The 18,519-nt window shown below is 44.8% G+C and overlaps 1 protein-coding gene across 2 annotated transcripts in view; it reads right to left on the reverse strand.

Moving 5' to 3' along the window:
- LOC140480647 (leucine-rich repeat and death domain-containing protein 1-like) overlaps positions 1–18,519 on the reverse strand; it is a 258,495-nt gene that overhangs the window by 31,477 nt on the left and 208,499 nt on the right. For both annotated transcript variants that reach the window (XM_072575795.1, XM_072575796.1), the window contains exon 1: positions 9,317–9,448. In XM_072575795.1, the coding sequence (XP_072431896.1) occupies positions 9,317–9,379 (63 nt within the window). In that variant the 5' untranslated portion in view covers positions 9,380–9,448. Of the gene's footprint in view, positions 1–9,316 lie in introns of those variants that run through there.

Raw genomic sequence — 18,519 nt, forward strand, 5'->3', positions numbered from 1 at the left:
TTATTTTCATTGGAGCAGAGAAGGCTGAGGGGTAACCTTATTAAGGTGTACAGAGGAACCTCGATTATCCACCATTCGATTACCTGAATATCGAGTTATCTGGCAAGATCACAAGGTCCCGATTCTTGGCTAAACAATGTTATCCGGTATTCGATTATCCGGAATTCGATTACCGAAAGAAATACTCCCTGCTTGTGTCCTTCGAATAATTGAGGTTCCTCTGTATAAGATTATGAAGTGCAAGCACATGATGGATAGGTAGCAGCTGTTCTCTTTAGTCGAAGAGTCAAAATCAAGGACAAACTTTTAACGTGAGAGGGTATTTGAAGAAATTTGTTTCACCCAAACAAATGAGAGTGTGTTGGGAATCTAGAATGCATTATCGAGAAACTTCACCAAGTATGTGAAAGAGCACTTGATCTGTCACAACATTCGAAGCAGTGGGGCAAGTGCTGGAAAGTGGATTAATGTAGATAGTCAACAGAGTCGATGGGCTGAAGGACTTCTCTTATGCTCTACTACTCTCATATCCCTCCACCTGAAAATGTACTTACCGATTTATCTTTTCATTTAGCATACTATTTGTTGTCTAGAATGCAACAAAGCAGAGTAGGTGACTGCTTTCCATAGTACTGCCACTCAATCTACAAGCATAGTCTCAGTTTCCCATTGTCTGTAGTTTTAATTCTCTAATTAACTGTCATGCTGATTACCCTGATCTTTGTGTCCAGCAATGGTTCCAATGAAACTCTATGTAAACTTGAGGAACAGTACCTCATCTTTCAATTTGTAACTCTATAGCCTTCCAGATTCAACAATTTCAGACTATAATCTCAATCCCCAGTTTGATACATTATCTTTTGGAGATTTCACTATCAGACTTGTTTGCTATCCCTTGTTTTTGATTTTGTAGAACATCAATTCAACGGTTTGCCATCCACACTTTGTGTAAATACAACTTTTGTTTGTTTTACTTCCATCATTTCCACTCATTTTGGCCCTCTACTATCAAGTCTTTTGTCATTTAATCTTTTCTGTATTTCACCCTACCACAAACCTCCCCTTTTGTTATTCTTGCTCTCCCCACTATCATTTGTTTAACACTGATTCCATTTCTAACTTTTCCCAGCTCTGATGAAAAGTGAAGTTTCTGTCCTCACAGTTGCAGCCTGATCTGCTTCATACTTCCAGCATTCTGTTTATAATTCGGATTTCATAAATCAACAAAAGTTTGTTTTTGTATTAATCCAATGTTTTAGCACTTGAGTAGAACAAAATTATTTCCATTGCCACATTCCCTCCCCTTAGCAATGTATGTCTATATATTTCAAATATTTATCAATTTGTTCCTTTAAAAAATGTAAACCATCCATACTTCAGCAGTTCTTTGTACAAATTATTTCAATCATTGCTGTATCCTAACCCATACCTTAAAACCATCCAACTGACTGATTTGCAGTTTTCTTAATGTTGTTAAATGACACAGTTCAATTGGAAATAAATTAAAATGGTTATTAGAAAGATTGATCTCCAAAATATTCTGTAGATTTAGAATATCCCATGGAAGAGTTTCTATTTGATTGTTAGATATATCTAGTAGAGTCAGGTTGGACAATCTGCATAAATTATAACAAAAATTGTAAAATTTGTTATTTTGAAGAAGTAGAATTTGAAGATTATACAAAGCAGATATTTGCACTGGAATAGAATCAATTCCATTTTGACTCAAATCCAAATAATCCAAATTCCACAGTTTACATATCTCAATTGGAAATGAAGTAAAGTTATTTGCACTTAGGATGAGGTTTTCCAGGTTTCTCAAGCAGCACAACTTAACTAGTATTTCAGAGATGTGGTTGCCACTAAGATTCAAATACTTCAACTCAGTTATTAAACATAATGCCACTGGAAACTGTTGAAGATTGTTGTTACTAAAGTTGATTTTTGTCATTCTAAAACAGTTTTTGAGTTCAATAGGAATGTATTCCACCATATTATGAGAAATATCCAGAACTGAAAGATGGGCAACATGTGACATACCCACTGGCAAAGTTTTCAGTTCATTTTTGCTGGCACAGAATTCTGTCATATTATAAAGATTGCCTATTCTTAAAGGCAGGTCTTTGAGCTGATTGCTATCAAGTAAAAGTTGTTTAATTCTTACACAATTGGAAAGCTCATTTGGAAGATGTTTTAACTGATTATTTTTTAGTTGCAGAATCCGTAGTTCCTGTAGTTTCTCTATTTGCTCTGAAAGGCTAGCCAACTGATTTCCACACAATCTTAGTTCTTCAAGATTAAACAAATCAAAAAACTGTAGTGGCAAAAAGGTTATCTTGTTATCATTTAATGACAGTTCACTCAAGTTTTTCAGCTCAGAAATCTCCATTGGTAAGCTTCGAAGAGAGTTTCCTGAAAGGCTAAGCTTTGTCAGCTCTGGAAGCAGACATATGGCTCTTGGAAAAACAAAAAGCCTGTTTTGGTCTAAATTGAGAACAGTCAAATTCTTCAGCCTGGCTATAGTTTCTGGTAAAATGCTCAGTTGGTTTTCTTTCAAATTCAGGATTTCTAATGTTATTAACTGTCCAATTTCAGCAGGTAGCTGTGAAATATTATTTTTATTAAGGAAAAGTTGGCTCAGCTGACTGAACACAGCAATTTCACCTGGAATACATGTGATGCTGTTTTCGCTGATATTCAAAACATTCAGATTTGTTAACAGATAAAGTTTTGATGGAATTGAGGTTAAATTCTTGCTTCTAAGCGATAATATAGTAAGCTTAGCCACCATGTTGGCATCAACTTCCGAATCATCGCTCTCTGAAAGTATTAAATTTGTTGCATATTCTAGAAAGGCAGAGCTTATGTTTTCTTCTGAATTCTCTGTTGTCAAAATGATGGCATTAGGTTTGTCATTCATTTTCTCTTCACTAATGTTTATATAAATTCATGACACATTTGTTGAGACTGCATTGACTTCCTTTCTTTATCATTGGACAACACTAAAAATAGAAATAAAGTCATTCACTAATACACATGTGAGAATATTATATCTAGAATCATAGAGATGTACAGCATGGAAACAGACCCTTCGGTCCAACTCGTCCATGCCAACCAGATATCCTAACTTAATCTACTCCCATTTGTCAGCAGTTGGCCCATATCCCTCCAAACCGTTCCCATTCATATACCCATCGAGATGCCTTTTAAATGCTGTAATTGCACCAACGTCCACCATTTCCTCTGGCAGCTGAGTCCATACAAGCACCACCCTCTGTGAAAAAGTTGTTTCTTAGGTCCCTTTTATATTTTTCCCCTCCCACCTGAAACTTATGTTCTGGACTCCCCCACCATAGGGAAAAGACCTTGTCAATTTATCCTATCCATTCCCCTCATGATTTTATAAACCTTTATAAGGTCACCCCTCAGCTTCCGATGCTGCAGAGAAAACAGCCCCAGCATATTCAGCCTCTCCCTATAGCTCAAATCATCCAATCCTGGCAACGTTAAAAATCTGCAAGTGCAAATTCATCCCACAAACGTATCTCTATATGTGTGCATGTATGTTTTTGTGTGTGTGTGTGTATCTGTCTGTCTGGGTTGGGCGATTGTGAGTGTCTGTGAGAGAGAGTGTATATGTATGTGTGCATGTGAATGTAAAGTGGACTGCAGACACACACTCCTACAGACACAGATTCCCCTACTCACATGCATCCTCTCACAGACTTGAACACTTTACACTCACACACACACACATACACACTCTCTCTCTCTCACAGACACTCACAAACCCCCACCCCCACCCCTGACACATGCATACACACACACACACAGACTTAGACACTTTACTCTCTCACTCACTCACACACATACACTCGCTCTCACACTCATAACCCTCCACCCCAGATAGACACACAAAAAAACACACAAGCACACAAATACATATATGTTTGTGGGGTGAATTTGTACTTGCAAAGTTACATTGTACTTTGCTCAAAAACTGTTAACTCACTTTTTAGATTAGAATTAGTCTAAACATTATGGCACAGACAGGGAACACGGGGGGCTAACACCTTCAACATCTTAACATCTTATCTGGCTGACACCAATTGTTACAGTTAACCTGAGAATGGAATTTTTAAAAAAATGTTTTGTGATTTACATATGAAAGAAGTAAAACTATCATGGTCATTCTAACCGATGAGAGATTCAACAAACAATCAAGGTATTTTTCAATGTATAACTTCAGTTACATCAGACTAAACTTTTAATAAAATTCTGTGTCTTACAATTGTGTACTCCACAACCACCTGATGAAGGAGTGGAGTTCTGAAAGCTAGTGCTTCCAATTAAACCTGTTGGACTATAATCTAGTGTGTGATTTTTAACTTTGTACACCCCAGTCCAACACTGTCATCTCCAAATCAATCCTGGCAACATGCTTGTAAATTTTTTCTGAATCCTTTCAAGCTTCACAACATCCTTCCGATAGCAAGGGGACCAGAATTGCACACAATATTCTAAAAGTGGCCGAACCAATGTCCTGTACAGCCGCAACATGACCTCCCAACTGCTTGTCTCAATGCTCTGACCAATAAAGAAAAGCATATTAAATGCATTCTTCACTATCCTATCTACCTGCGACTCTACTTTCAAGGAAATATGCACTCCAATGTCTCTTTGTTCAGGGACACTCCCCAGGATCTTACCATTAAGTGTATAAATCCTGCTCTGATTTGTTTTTCTAAAGTACAGTTACTTAATCTCTATAACTGGTGGGCATTGGAGAGTGCTGTCATCATGTTTCATAACATAAATTTTTAATATATTAAATTTCCTTTGTTTTTATGGCTTGGGCATTACTGAGATTTTTGATACGATTTCACATATTTTGATTGATGACACTGGGCAACCATCCATTTTAGTGGAAATGTATGCTGCAATAGAGCTGACATCCCTTTGGGCAATAGTCTATCTTGTCATCAAAGGAAGAAAACCAAAACCTTTCAGCACTGAAGCACAAATCCATAAAAATCAAAATCCAAAAGGAGATTAAGGAGTAAAACTTTAGGCAAACTCCTATACTAACTCCTTACACCCACTGATAACACCTTCTTCATTCCACCCAACCACAAGCACAACCCCTAGAGTCATGCCACCAAACTAAACCCTCTGAACCATACACCGCACAGTTCCTGCCAGACCTGACACCCATCCCATTGCCAACACCAAACTCTTTACCCATAGCCTTTTGCAAGAATTGACAACTAGTCAAGGCAGCATAACTAGTGGTTAGCGCCAGGGACCACAGTTTGATTCTAGGCTTGGGGGGTTTGTACATTCTCCTGTGTCTGCGTGGGTTTCCTCTCACACTACAAAAAAGATGTACAGATTGGGTGGAGTGGCCACGCTAAATTGCCCATGGTGTCCAGAGATGTATAGATTAGGTGGATTAGCCAGGGCAATGCAGGGTTACAGCGATGGTGATTCTCGTTGGGATGTTCTTCTGAGAGTCAGTGTAATCTATGAAAAAGTCAACTCTCAAAAGACCTGCCACTGATGGATGTGTTCCCTTTAACACCACCACTGAACTCACCTGCCAGACGCAATACACCACCCCAGTTGTCATTCTACCTGCGCACCAGACCTTAATCTCTCTGCCGCTGGACATGACACCCCATTCCCTTCCGAACTGCTGAATTGGAATTTGCCACTAGAAATGCAGATTCAGCCCTAATTGAAATGTATAGCACGCGAAAGTGAGGATTGCAGATGCTGGAAATTAGAGTCGAGAGTATGATGCTGAAAAAGCACAGCAGGTCAGGCAGCATCCGAGAAGCAGGAGAGTCAATGTTTCGGGTGAATGCCCTTCATCAGGAATGAGGCTGGGACTCTGGGGTAGAGAGAAAAATGGTAGAGGGGTTGGGTTGTGGTGGGGGGAGGTAGCTGAGAGTGTAATAGCCGGATGGAGGTGAGCTTAATGGTGATAGGTCAGAGAGGAGGGTGGAGCAGATAGGTGGGAAGGAAGATGGACAGGTAGGAGAAGTCATGAGGGGCGGTGCCAAGTTGGAAGGTTGGGATAAGGTGGGGGGAGGGGAAATGAGGAAACTGGTGAAATCCACATTGATGCCAGGGGGTTGGAAGGTCCAGAGATGGAAGCTGATGTGTTCTTCCTCCAGGCTTTGGATGGTTAGGGAGTGGCAATGGAGGAGGCCCAGGACCTGCATATCCTTGGCAGGGTGGGAGGGGAGTTGAAATGTTGGGCCACAGGTTGGTGGGGTTGGTTGGTGGAGGTGTCCCGGAGATGTTCTCTGAAGCACTCTGCGTGTAGGTGTCCTATCTCCTCAATGTAGAGGAGACGGCATCAGGAGCAACGGATACAGTAAATGATGTGTGGAAGTGCAGGTGAAACTTTGATGGATGTGGAAAGCTCCTTTGGGGCTTTGGACAGAGGTGAGGGCGGAGGTATGGGTGCACGTTTTGCAAGTCCTGCAGTGGCAGGGGAAGGTGCCTGGAAGGATAGGTGGATTGTTGAGGGGGGGGACTGGAGGTGAGCCTGACGAGGGAGTTGCGGAGGGAACAGTCTTTCTGCAAAGGGGATAGGGGTGGGGAGGGAAATATATCTCTGGTGTGGGGGCTGTTTGTAGGTGGCAGAAATGGCAGAGGGTGATGTGATATACACGGAGGTTGGTGGGATAGAAGATAAGGACGGGGATGGGGGGGTGTTCTGTCCTTTTTGTAGTTGGAGGGATGGGACTCGAGGGCAGAGGTGCAGGAAGTGGATGAGATGTGCTGGAGGGCATCATCAACCACGTGGAAGGGGAAGTTGCGGTCTTTAAAGAAGGAGGCCATTAAATGTGTTCTATGGTAGAACTGGTCCTCCTGGGAGCAGAGAAATTGGGGATAAGGGATAGCATTTTTATAGGAGGCAGGGTGGGAAGAGGTGGGTTTGTAGAAGATGTCAGTGTTGAGTCAATCACTGGTAATGGAGATGGAGAGGTCCAGCAAGAGGATGGAGGTGTCAGAGATGAATTTAAGGTCAGGGTGGAATATGTTGGTGAAGTTGATGAACTGTTCAGCCTCCTCATGGGAGCAGGAGATGGTGCCAATGGAGTCATCAATGTGTGGAGGAAAAGGCGGGAAATGATGCTAGTGTAACTACAGAAGATGGATTGTTCGACGTAGCCGACGAAGAGACAGGCATAGCTGGAGCCCATGCAGGTGCCCATGGCTATCCATTTTGTCTGGAGGAAGTGGGAGGATTCGAAGGATAAATTATTGAGGGGGAGGACGAGTTAAACTAAATGAATTAATGTGACAGTGGTGGGAACATTAGGAGAGTGAGAAACAGATGGCTTGGAGGCCCTGGTCATGGCAGATGGAAGTGTATAAGGACTGGATGTCCATGGTGAAGATGAGGCATCAGGAGACGGGTAAACAAAAATCTTGGAGGAGGTGGAGAGCGTGGGTGGTGTCCTGAACGTATGTGCTGAGTTCTTGGAGGAGGGGGCATCGGACAGTATTGAGGTGGGTGGAGATGAGTTTGGAAATGTATAGCAGCCGAGTGATATCTAGGTTTTGAATGTGGTGACCTCAAGCAAGTTCCTTCAAAGTCCCTCTTACTGTCACAAAGCAGCTGTCCATTAATATCGCCACCAGAGAACAGAGCGGTGGCTGCGGTTAGAATATTTAACAGAAAAACAGAGCAAATCAAAACCCAAGATCTGCCCTCTCTCTTGATGTACAGGGATGCCGGTAAGAAGACGACAGCCAAGGGTGAGAGTTACCAGAGCGGGAGCATCTGCAACTCCTTCTCCTGGCAAGGTCAATGGAAGGGAGGTAAAAACAATGACTGCAAATGCTGGAAACCAGAGTCTAGATTAGAGTGGTGCTGGAAAAGCACGGCAGTTCAGGCAGCATCCTAGGAGCAGTAAAATCGACGTTTTGGGCAAAAGCCCTTCACCAGGAATACAGGCAAAGTACCTGAAGGGTGGAGAGATAAATGAGAGGAGGGTAGGGGTGGGGAGAAAGTAGCATAGAGTACAATAGGTGAATGGGGGAGGGGTTGAAGGTGATAGGTCGGGGGGAGGGTGGAGTGGAGAGGTGAAAAAGAAGATAGGCAGGTAGGACAAGTCATGGGGACAGTGCTGAGCAGGAAGTTTGGAACTGGGGTGAGGTGTGGGAAGGGGAAATGAAGAAACTGTTGAAGTCCACATTGATGCCGTGGGGTTGAAATGTTCTGAGGCTGAAGGTGAGGCATTCTTCCTCCAGGCGTCTGGTGGTGAGGGAGCGGCGGTGAAGGAGGCCCAGGACCTCCATGTCCTCAGCAGAGTGGGAGGAGGAGTTGAAATGTTGGGCCACAGGACGGTGTGGTTGATTGGTGTGGATGTCCCGGAGATGTTCCCTAAAGCGCTCTGCTGGGTGTCCAGTCTCCCCAATGTAGAGGAGACCGCATCAGGAGCAACGGATACAATAAATGATATTGGTAGATGTGCAGGTAAAACTTTGATGGATGTGGAAGGCTCCTTTAGGGCCTTGGATAGAGGTAAGGGAGGAGGTGTGGGCGCAGGTTTTGCAGTTCCTGCGGTGGCAGGGGAAGGTGCCAGGATGGGAGGGTGGGTTGTAGGGGCGTGTGGACCTGACCAGGTAGTCACGGAGGGAACGGTCTTTGCGGAAGGCGGAAAGGGGTGGGGAGGGAAATATATCCCTGGTGGTGGGGTCTTTTTGGAGGTGGCAGAAATGTCAGCGGATGATTTGGTTTATGTGAAGGTTGGTAGGGTGGAAGGTGAGCACCAGGGGCATTCTGTCCTTGTTACGGTTGGAGGGGTGGGGTCTGAGGGCGGAGGTGCGGGATGTGGACGAGATGCATTGGAGGGCATCTTTAACCACGTGGGAAGAGAAATTGCGGTCTCTAAAGAAGGAGGCCATCTGGTGTGTTCTGTGGTGGAACTGGTCCTCCTGGGAGCAGATACGGCGGAAGCGGAGGAATTGGGAATATGGGATGGCATTTTTGCAAGAGATAGGGTGGGAAGAGGTGTAATCCAGGTAGCTGTGGGAGTCGGTGGGTTTGTAAAAAATGTCAGTGTCAAGTCGGTCGTCATTTATGGAGATGGAGAGGTCCAGAAAGTGGAGGGAGGTGTCAGAGATGGTCCAGGTAAATTTAAGGTCAGGCAGGATGTGTTGGTGAAGTTGATGAATTACTCAACCTCCTCACGGGAACACGAGGTAGCGCCAATGCAGTCATCAATGTAGCAGAGGAAGAGGTGGGGAGTGTGGGAGGGCCGCGGCCGGTTACCACAGCAACCAGTAAACTCACGTGCTGCTTGTTGTCTTCCCGCCCCCTGCCGCGAGTTCGGAGCTGAGATCCCGCCCCTCCCATGTGATCGGCGCCGAGACCCCGCCCCTGTCGCGAGATCGGTGCCGAGACCTCGCCCCCTCCTGCGGGATCGGAGCCGAGACCCTGTCCCTCCCACATGATCGGCGCCGAGAACCCGCCCCTGTCGCGAGATCAGTGCTGAAACCTTGCCACCCCCTCCCACGTGATCGGAGCCGGGCCCCTTCAGGTAGTTCGGGATAGAGATCCGCTCTCTTCGGGACAAAGCCGTCATCTCCGTCATTTACTCCTCTCACCACTGAGTCACAGTGGTTTTAAGTATTTATCATCTACCACATGAACTGCAACAAGTGTCTTTTGAGAGCATCTTCCAAATCCAAAAATCGTACCACCTCGAAGCACAACAGGGTCGCAGATGCATGGAACACCACCACCTATCTGTTCATCTTCAATCCACAAACTATCTTGACCTGGAACTAAATCAACATTCATTCAATTATATTCAGCATTCTGGTCTATGAGTCAAAATCGTGGAACTCTCTTAGAAGCAGCATTGTGGGTTTACCTGCTCTTAACTGATTGCAGTGGTTGCATTGTGCTGTCACAGTGTATTAGAACATAGAATAGTACAGCACAGGAACAAGCTTTCTGCCCACCATGTCTGTGTTCACCATGATGCTGTTTTAAACTAATCCCATCTGCCTGCACATGGTCCATATCTCTCTATTCTCTGCCTGTTCGTGTGTCTGTCTGAATGCTTACTCATGATTTTGAGGTGCTGGTGTTGGATTGGGTGTACAAAGTTAAAAATCACAACACCAGGTTAACTTGGAAGCATTAGCTTTCAGTGCGCTGGTCCTTCATAGGTGATTTTGGAGTATAAGATCGTAAGACACAGAATTTATAGCAAAAGTTGATGTGATGTTACTGAAATTGTGTGTACATGTGTAGGTGTGTGTGTGTGTGGGGGAGGGGTGGGGGTTTGTGTGTCTGAGAGAGAATGTGTGTGAGAGTGTGAGTGTAAAGGCATATGTATAGGTCTGTGAGAGGGTGTTCCCTCGTCGGAGAACACTTCAGCATTCCGGGACATTTGACATCAGACTTTAGGGTGACCATCCTCCAAGTTGAACTTCAGGGCAGGCAACAAAGTAGACACGCAGAGGCTGATAATGTGTTGCTGGAAAAACACATCAGGTCAGACAGCATCCAAGGAACAGGAGAATCGACGTTTCGGGCATGAGCCCTTCTTCAGGAATGAGGAAAGTGTGTCCAGCAGGCTAAGGTAAAAGGTAGGGAGGAGGGACTTGGGGGAGGGGCGTTGGAAATGTGATAGGTGGAAGGAGGTCAAGGAGAGGGTGATAGGCCAGAGTGGGGGTGGGGGCGGAGAGGTCAGGAAGAAGATTGCAGGTTAGGAAGGCAGTGCTAAGTTCGAGGGATTTGACTGAGACAAGGTGGGGGGAGGGGAAATGAGGAAATTGGAGAAATCTGAGTTCATCCCTTGTGGTTGGAAGGTTCCTAGGCGGAAGATGAGGTGCTCTTCCTCCAGCCGTCGTGTTGCTATGGTCTGGCGATGGAGGAGTCCAAGGATCTGCATGTCCTCAGTGGAGTGGGAGGGGGAGTTGAAGTATTCAGCCACGGCGTGGTGGGGTTGGTTGGTGTGGGTGTACCAGATATGTTCTGTGAAGCGCTCTGGGAGTAGGCGTCCTGTCTCCCCAATGTAGAGGAGACCACATCAGGAGCAACAAATGCAGTAAATGATGTGTGGAAGTGCAGGTGAAACTTTGATTGATATGGAAGGCTCCTTTGGGGACTTGGATAGAGTTGAGGGGGTAGGTGTGGGTGCAGGTTGTGGAATTCCTGCGGAGCAGGGGAAGGTACCGGGAGGGTTGGGTGAGTAGTTGGGGCCATGGACCTGATGAGATAGTTGCGGAGAGAACAGTCTATACGGAAAGCGGATAGGGGTGGGGAGGGAAATATATCTCTGGTGGTGGGGTCCATTTGTAGGTGGCGGAAATGGCGCAGAATGATGCGATGTATATGGAGGTTGGTGGGGTGGAAGGTTAGGACCGGGCTGTCCTGTCCTTGTTGTGGATGGAGGAGTGGGATTGCAGGGCAGAGCTGCAGGAAGTGGATGGCATGTGCTGGAGGGCACCTTCAATCATGTGGGAAGGGAAATTGTGGTCTTTAAAGAAGCAGGCCACCTGGTGTGTTCCGTTTTGGAACTGGTCCTCCTGGGGGCGGAGGCGGAGTAATTGGGAATAAGGGATAGCATTTTTAAAGAAGGCAAGGTTGGAGGAAATGTAATCCAGGTAGCTGTGGAAGGTGGTGGGTTTGGAGAAAATGTCAGTGTTGAGTTGCTCATTGTCGATGGAGAGGTCCAGGAAGTGGAGGGAGGTATCAGAGATGGTCCAGGTGAATTTAAGGTCAGGCTGGAATGTGTTGGTAAAGTTGATGCAGTCTCCTCTACATTCGGGAGACAGGACTTCTACTCGCAGAGTGCTTCAGAACATCTCCGGGACACCCGCGCCAACCAACTTCACTGCCCCGTGCCTGAACACTTCAACTCCCCCTCCCATTCCGCCGAGGACTTGCAGGACCGGGCCTCCTCCACTGCCACTCCCTTACCACCCGACGCCTGGAGAAAGAATGCCTCATTTTCTGCCTTGGGACATTTCAACTCCATGGTATCAATGTGGATTTCACCAGTTTCCTCATTTCTCCTTCCCCGACCTTATTCCATTTCTAAACCTCCAGCTCAGCGCCCTCATGACCTGTCCCACCTGTCAATCTTCCTTCCCATCTATCCACTCCACCCTCTTCTCCGACCTATCACCATTATCCCCACCTCCATCCACCTATTGCACTCTTGGCTACCTTCACCCCATTACCACCCCCCTCCCATTTATCTCTCCACCCCTGAGACTCCCAGCCTCATTCCTGATGAAGGGCTTTTGCCTGAAACGTCGATTTTCTTGCCCCTCATTTGCTGCCTGACCTGCTGTGCTTTTCCAGCACCACACTCTTGACTCTAGCCATTGAATCCCCTGCTGATCACATTCTCTCACCTATATCCTCTGTTATTAATGTTGTATCCAGTGTGTTATGGCAACAGCCTTTCCCAAGATCACAAGAAACTACTGAAAGTCATGAACACAGCCCAGTCCACCATGCAAACCAGCCTCTATCCACTGATTTCGTCTATACTTCCCATTGCCTCAGGAAAGCAACCAATATACTCAAAGACCCCTCCCATCCCGGTTATACTCTCTTCCACCCTTTTCCATTGGGCATAAGATATAAAAGTTTGAATACACATATGAACAGATTAAAGAACAGCTTCTTCCGTACGTTATGAGACTTTGAACCTCTCAAATGTTAATGTTGAGTTCTCTCTTTTTACCTTCTCTGTACTGTAACATGGTATTCTGCGCTCTGTTCTACCCAATGCACTTTGTCTCTTCCAATCTGCCTGTAAAGTATGCAAAGCAACATAGAGTCATAGAGATGTACAGCATGGAAACAGACCTTTCGGTCCAACCCGTCCATGCCGACCAGATTTTCATTGTATCTTAGTACAGACTGATTAAGGATAGTCAACATGGCTTTGTGCATGGGAAATCATGTGTCACAAACTTGATTGAGTTTTTTGAAGAAGTAACAAAGAGGATTGATGAGGATAGAGCAGTAGATTAGATTAGATTCCCTACAGTGTGGAAACAGGCCCTTAGGCCCAACAGGTGATCTGCATGGACAACAGTAAGGCGTTCGACAAGGTTCCTCATGGGAGACTGGTTAGCAAGGTTAGATCTCACGAAATACAGGCAGAACTAGCCATTTGGATACAGAACTGGCTCAAAGGTACTAGACAGTGGTGTTGGAGGGTTGTTTTTCAGACTGGAGGTCTGACCAGTGGAGTGCCATGAGGATCTGTGCTGGGTCTTCTACTGTTTGTCATTTACATAAATGATTTGGATGTGAGCATAAGAGGTACAGTTCGTAAGTTTGCAGACAACACCAAAATTGGAGGTGTAGTGGACAGTGAAGAAGGTTACCTCAGATTACAACAGAACCTTGACCAGATGGGCCAATGGGCTGAGAAGTGTGAGACGGAGTTTAATTCAGATAAATGCGAGGTGCAGCATTTTGGGAAAGCAAATTTTAGCAGGACATATACACTTAATGGTAAGGTTCCAGAGAGTGTTGCTGAACAAAGAGACCTTGGAGTGCAGGCTCATAGCTCCTTGAAAGTGGAGTCACAGGTACATAGGATAGTGAAGAAGGTGTTTGGTATGCTTTCCTTTATTGGTCAGAGTATTGAGTACAGGACATTGGTTAGGTCACTGTTGGAATATTGTGTGCAATTCTGGTCTCCTTCCTATTGGAAGGATGTTGTGAAACTTGAAAGGGTTCAGAAAAGATTTACCAGGATGTTACCAGGGTTGGAAGATTTAAGCTCTAGGGAGAGTCTGAACAGGCTGGGGCTGTTTTCCCTGGAGCGTTGGAAGTTGAGGAGTGATTTTATAGAGGTTTACAAAATCATGAGGGGCATGGATAAGATAAATAGACAAAGTCTTTTCCCTGGGGTCGGGGAGTCCAGAACTAGAGGGCATAGGTTTAGGGTGAGGGGGGAAAGATATAAAAGAGACCTAAGGGGCAACGTTTTCATGCAGAGGTTGGTACGTGTATGGAATGAACTGCCAGAAGAAATGGTGGAGGCTGGTACAATTGCAATAGTTAAACGGCATTTGGATGGGTATATAAAAAGGAAGGGTTTAGAGGGGTATGGGCTGGGTGCTGGCAGGTGGAACTAGATTGGGTTGGGATATCTGGTCGGCATGGACGGGTTGGAGTGAAGGGTCTGTTTCCATGCCGTACATCTCTATGACTCTATGTGACAGCAATAAATCAAATCACGGTACCTTTACCATTATATCTCTATTCTTTCTGTATAATAATGTCTTTTGGACTTGCAATTCAGAGGCCTAAACTAATCCCACCATTGCAGCTGATAGGATTTAAATTCAATTAATACAAGTCTGAAATATAGTTTCAGAAATATTAACCATGACAACTTCAGCAATTTCCTTTGGTCCACTATTGACTATTATAGATTAAAGTAGAGATGGGGAATTTTAGTGATATACCTAGTAATATTTAATAGTTAGAGTTATTTATTTTGTTTGTCTCATCACATTTGTCTGATTGTTAGTGACATATTGTAAATTGTCTACTGTATTAACCGCACAACAACATTAAAGGGTGAGGTGATGGCCAAATGGTATTATTACTGGATTATTAAGTCAGAGACCCAGGTCTAATGTTCTGGGGACCTATATTTGAATCCCCCTGGTGGGCAGCTGGTGAAGTTTTAGTTCTATTAAAATCTGGAATAAAGACCGTAGTGATGACCATTAATCCATTGCTGATTATCAGGAAAAACCCACCTGGTTCACTAACGTCCTTTAGGTAGGGAAATTGCCATCACAGAAATTGGTTGAATCTTAACTGCTCTCTGGTCAATGAATGCTGGTCAGCCAGCAATGCCCTCATCCTGTGAATGAAAATAATAATAAAAAAGTTAATTTGTATTTCACAACTTCTACTTGATAAAGGAGCTAATAAATTATCCCAATGTCATATCTTAAAGGTGTACTTTAAGATATGACATTGGAGCATCTTTTCATGGTTCTTTGAGATGGTGATCAAACAGGTGGATGAGGGTAAAGCGGTTGATGTAGTGTATATGGATTTCAATAAGGCGTTTGATGAGGTTCCCCACAGTAGGCTATTGCACAAAATACGGAGACATGGGGTTGAGGATGATTTATTGATTTGGATCAGAAATTGGCTAGTTGGAAGAAGACAGAGGGCTGTGGTTGATGGGAAATGTTCATCCTGGAGTTCAGTTACTAGTGGGGTACCACAAGGATCTGTTTTGGGACACAGCTGTTTGTCATTTTTATAAATGACCTAGATGAGAGTGTAAAAGGATGGGTTAGTAAATTTGTGGATGACACTAAGGTTGGCGGAGTTGTGGATAGTGCTGAAGGATGTTTCAGGTTACAGAGGAACATAGATAAGCTGCAGAGCTGGGCTGATAGGTAGCAAATGGAGTTTAATACAGAGACGTGTGAGGTGATTCACTTTGGAAGGAGCAACAGGAATAAACAGTTCTGCGCTAATAGTAAGATTCTTGGTAGTGTCGATGAACAGAGAGATCTCGGTGTCCATATACATAGAATCCCCAAAAGTTGCCCTCAGATCGATAGGATTGTTAAGAAGGCATACAGTGTGTTAGCTTTTGTTGGTAGAGGGATTGAGTTTCGGAGCCACACGGCCATGCTGCGGCTGTACAAAACTCTGGTGCGGCAGCACTTGGTGTATTGCTTACAGTTCTGGTCACCGCATCACAGGAAAGATGTGAAAGCTTTGGAAAGGGTTCAGAGGAGATTTACTGGGATATTGTCTGGTATAGAGGGAAGGTCTTACAAGGAAAGGCTGAGGGACTTGAGGCTATTTTCATTGGAAGAAAGTTGAGGTGACTTAGTTGAGACATAAAAAATAGGTTGAACAGTGAGTGCCTTTTCCTTCAGATGGAGATGGCTAGTACAACGGGACATAGCTTTAAATTGAGGGGTGATAAATATAGGACAGATGTCTGAAGTTTCTTTACTCAGAGAGTACATAGAACATAGAAAAGTACAGCACAGACAGACTCTCTGGCCCACAATGTTGTGCTGAGGATTAATCCTAATGTAAAGTACAATAACTTAACCTATGCACCCCTCAATTCATTGCTGTCCATGTGCATGTCCAGCAGTCGCTTAAATGTCCCTAATGACTCTGCTTCCACCACCACCTCTGGCAACGCATTCCATACATTCACAACTCTCTGCATAAAGAATCTACCTCGAACCTCCTAATATCTTAAAAGTATGAACCCTTGTGCCAGTCAACCCTGCCCTGGGGAAAAGTCTCTGGCTATTGACTCTATCCATGCCTCTCATTATCTTGTATACCTTGATCAGGTCACCTCTCTTCCTCCTTCTCTCCAGAGAGAAAAGTCTGAGCTTAGTCAATCGCTCTTCATAAGGCAAGTCCTCCAGTCCAGGCAACATCCTGGTAAACCTTCTTTGCACCCTCTCCAAAGCCTCTGTATCTTTCCTCTAGTAGGGAGACCAGAACTGGACACAATATTCCAAGTGTGGTCTCACCAGGGACTTGTAGAGCTGTAGCAAAATCTTGCAGAGCTTAAACTCGATCTCCCTGTTAATGAAAGCCAAAACACTTTCTTTACAACCCTATCCACCTGGGTGGCAACTTTGAGGGATCTATGCACTTGAACACCAAGATCCCTCTGTTCCTCCACACTGTCAAGAATCCTGTCTTTAATCCTACATTCAGCATTCGAGTTTGACCTTTCGAAATGCATCACTTTGCATTTATCCAGGTTGAACTCCATCTGCCATTTCTCAGCCCAGCTCTGCATCCTGTCTATGTTGCGCTGCAGCCTGCAATAGCCCTCGATGCTATCAATGGCACCTCCAACCTTTGTGTCATCTGCAAATATACTAACCCACCCCTCAACCTCCTCATCCAAGTCATTTATAAAAGCTACAAAGACCAGAGGCCTAAGAACAGAGCCCTGTGGGATCCCACTCACCACTGACCTCCAGGAACATCCACTCCATCTACAACCACTCTCTGCCTTTTGTCTGCCAATCAGTTTTAAATCCAGATAACCAAATCTCCCTGTATCCCATACTTCTTGAGTTTATGAATAGGCCTACCATGAAGAATCTTATCAAATGCCTTGCTGAAGTCCATATACACCACATCCACTGCTCATTGACCTGTCTCATCACCTCTTCAAAGAACTCAATAAGATTTGTGAGGCCTGACCTACCCCTCACAAAGCCATGCCTCTAATCACGCTATGCTTTTCCAAATAGTCATAAATCCTATCCCTCAGAATTCTTTCCAATTCTGACCACAGACGTAAGATTGACTGGTCTGTTATTGCCAAAGATTTCCCTATTACCCTTCATTTGCCTCCTTCCAATCCTCCGGTACAACTCCTATGGAGAGTGAGGAAGTAAAGATCTTCACCAGCCACATAGCAACCTCCTTGCTTCCCAGAGCAGCCTAGGATAAATCTGGTCTGGCCCTGGGGACTTATCAATCTTAATGTCAAATTTTACAGCACATCAACTTTATCAATCTTGATCTGTTCAAGCCTGTATCCTAGTTCCCCAAAGGTCTCCTTCACAACAAGGTCCCTTTCCTTAGTGAAAACCGAAGCAAAAAAACTCATTTAGGGCTTCCTCTATCTGCTCAGACTGCACGCACAAGTTCCCTATGCTACCCCTGATCGGCCCTACCTTCTCCCTGATCATTCTTTTATTCCTCACGCATGAGTAAAATGCCTTTGGGTTCTCCCTAATCTTTGTTGCCACACTTTTTTCATGCCCCTTCCTGGCTCTCCTCAGTCCATTGCTGAGCTCCTTTCTAGCAAGCCTGTAATCCTCTAAAACTGTGCTAGATCCTTGCTTCCTCCACCTTACATAAGCTGCCTTCTTCCTTTTGATGAGAAGCTCCTCTGTTCTCATTGTTCAAGGGGCGTGGAACGCACTGCCTGCAACAGTAGTAGATTTGCCACCTTTAAGGGCACTTAAATGGTCATTGGATAAACATATGGATAAAAGTGGAATAGTGTAGGAAAGTTGTGCTTCAGATTGGTTCCACAGGTTGGTGCAACATCGAGGGCCAATGTGCCTGTACTGCGCTGTAATGTTCTATGTTTTCCTACTGAACGTCTATCTTCGGTTGTGAGGAATTTATTATTAGGAATAGACAGACTGCGCCTTTGTACAAACAGCCTTTGTTGAGGCAAATACATAATACTGTAGATGTTTACGTCTGAAAAAACAGAAAATGTGAGTACAGGGGCACTTCAATTATCCAAATGTGATGGGTGGGCAGTATTTCTTTCGGATAATCAATTATTCAGTTAATCGATTATATGCCATTCTCTGGGGCTCGGAGTTTTTAAAGTCTGCTCCCCGTTCAGGAGACTACAGCAGGACACAGCGCGCGAGGCCCCCCCAAAACCTCCCCCCGCGCCCCTGACATCGTGCCCCCATCCCCGTCCAACACTGCCCTCTGCTCCCCCATCCCGTCTAGCA

Source organism: Chiloscyllium punctatum, chromosome 8 (assembly GCF_047496795.1).
Source record: "Chiloscyllium punctatum isolate Juve2018m chromosome 8, sChiPun1.3, whole genome shotgun sequence".
Taxonomy (NCBI): Eukaryota; Metazoa; Chordata; class Chondrichthyes; order Orectolobiformes; family Hemiscylliidae; genus Chiloscyllium; species Chiloscyllium punctatum.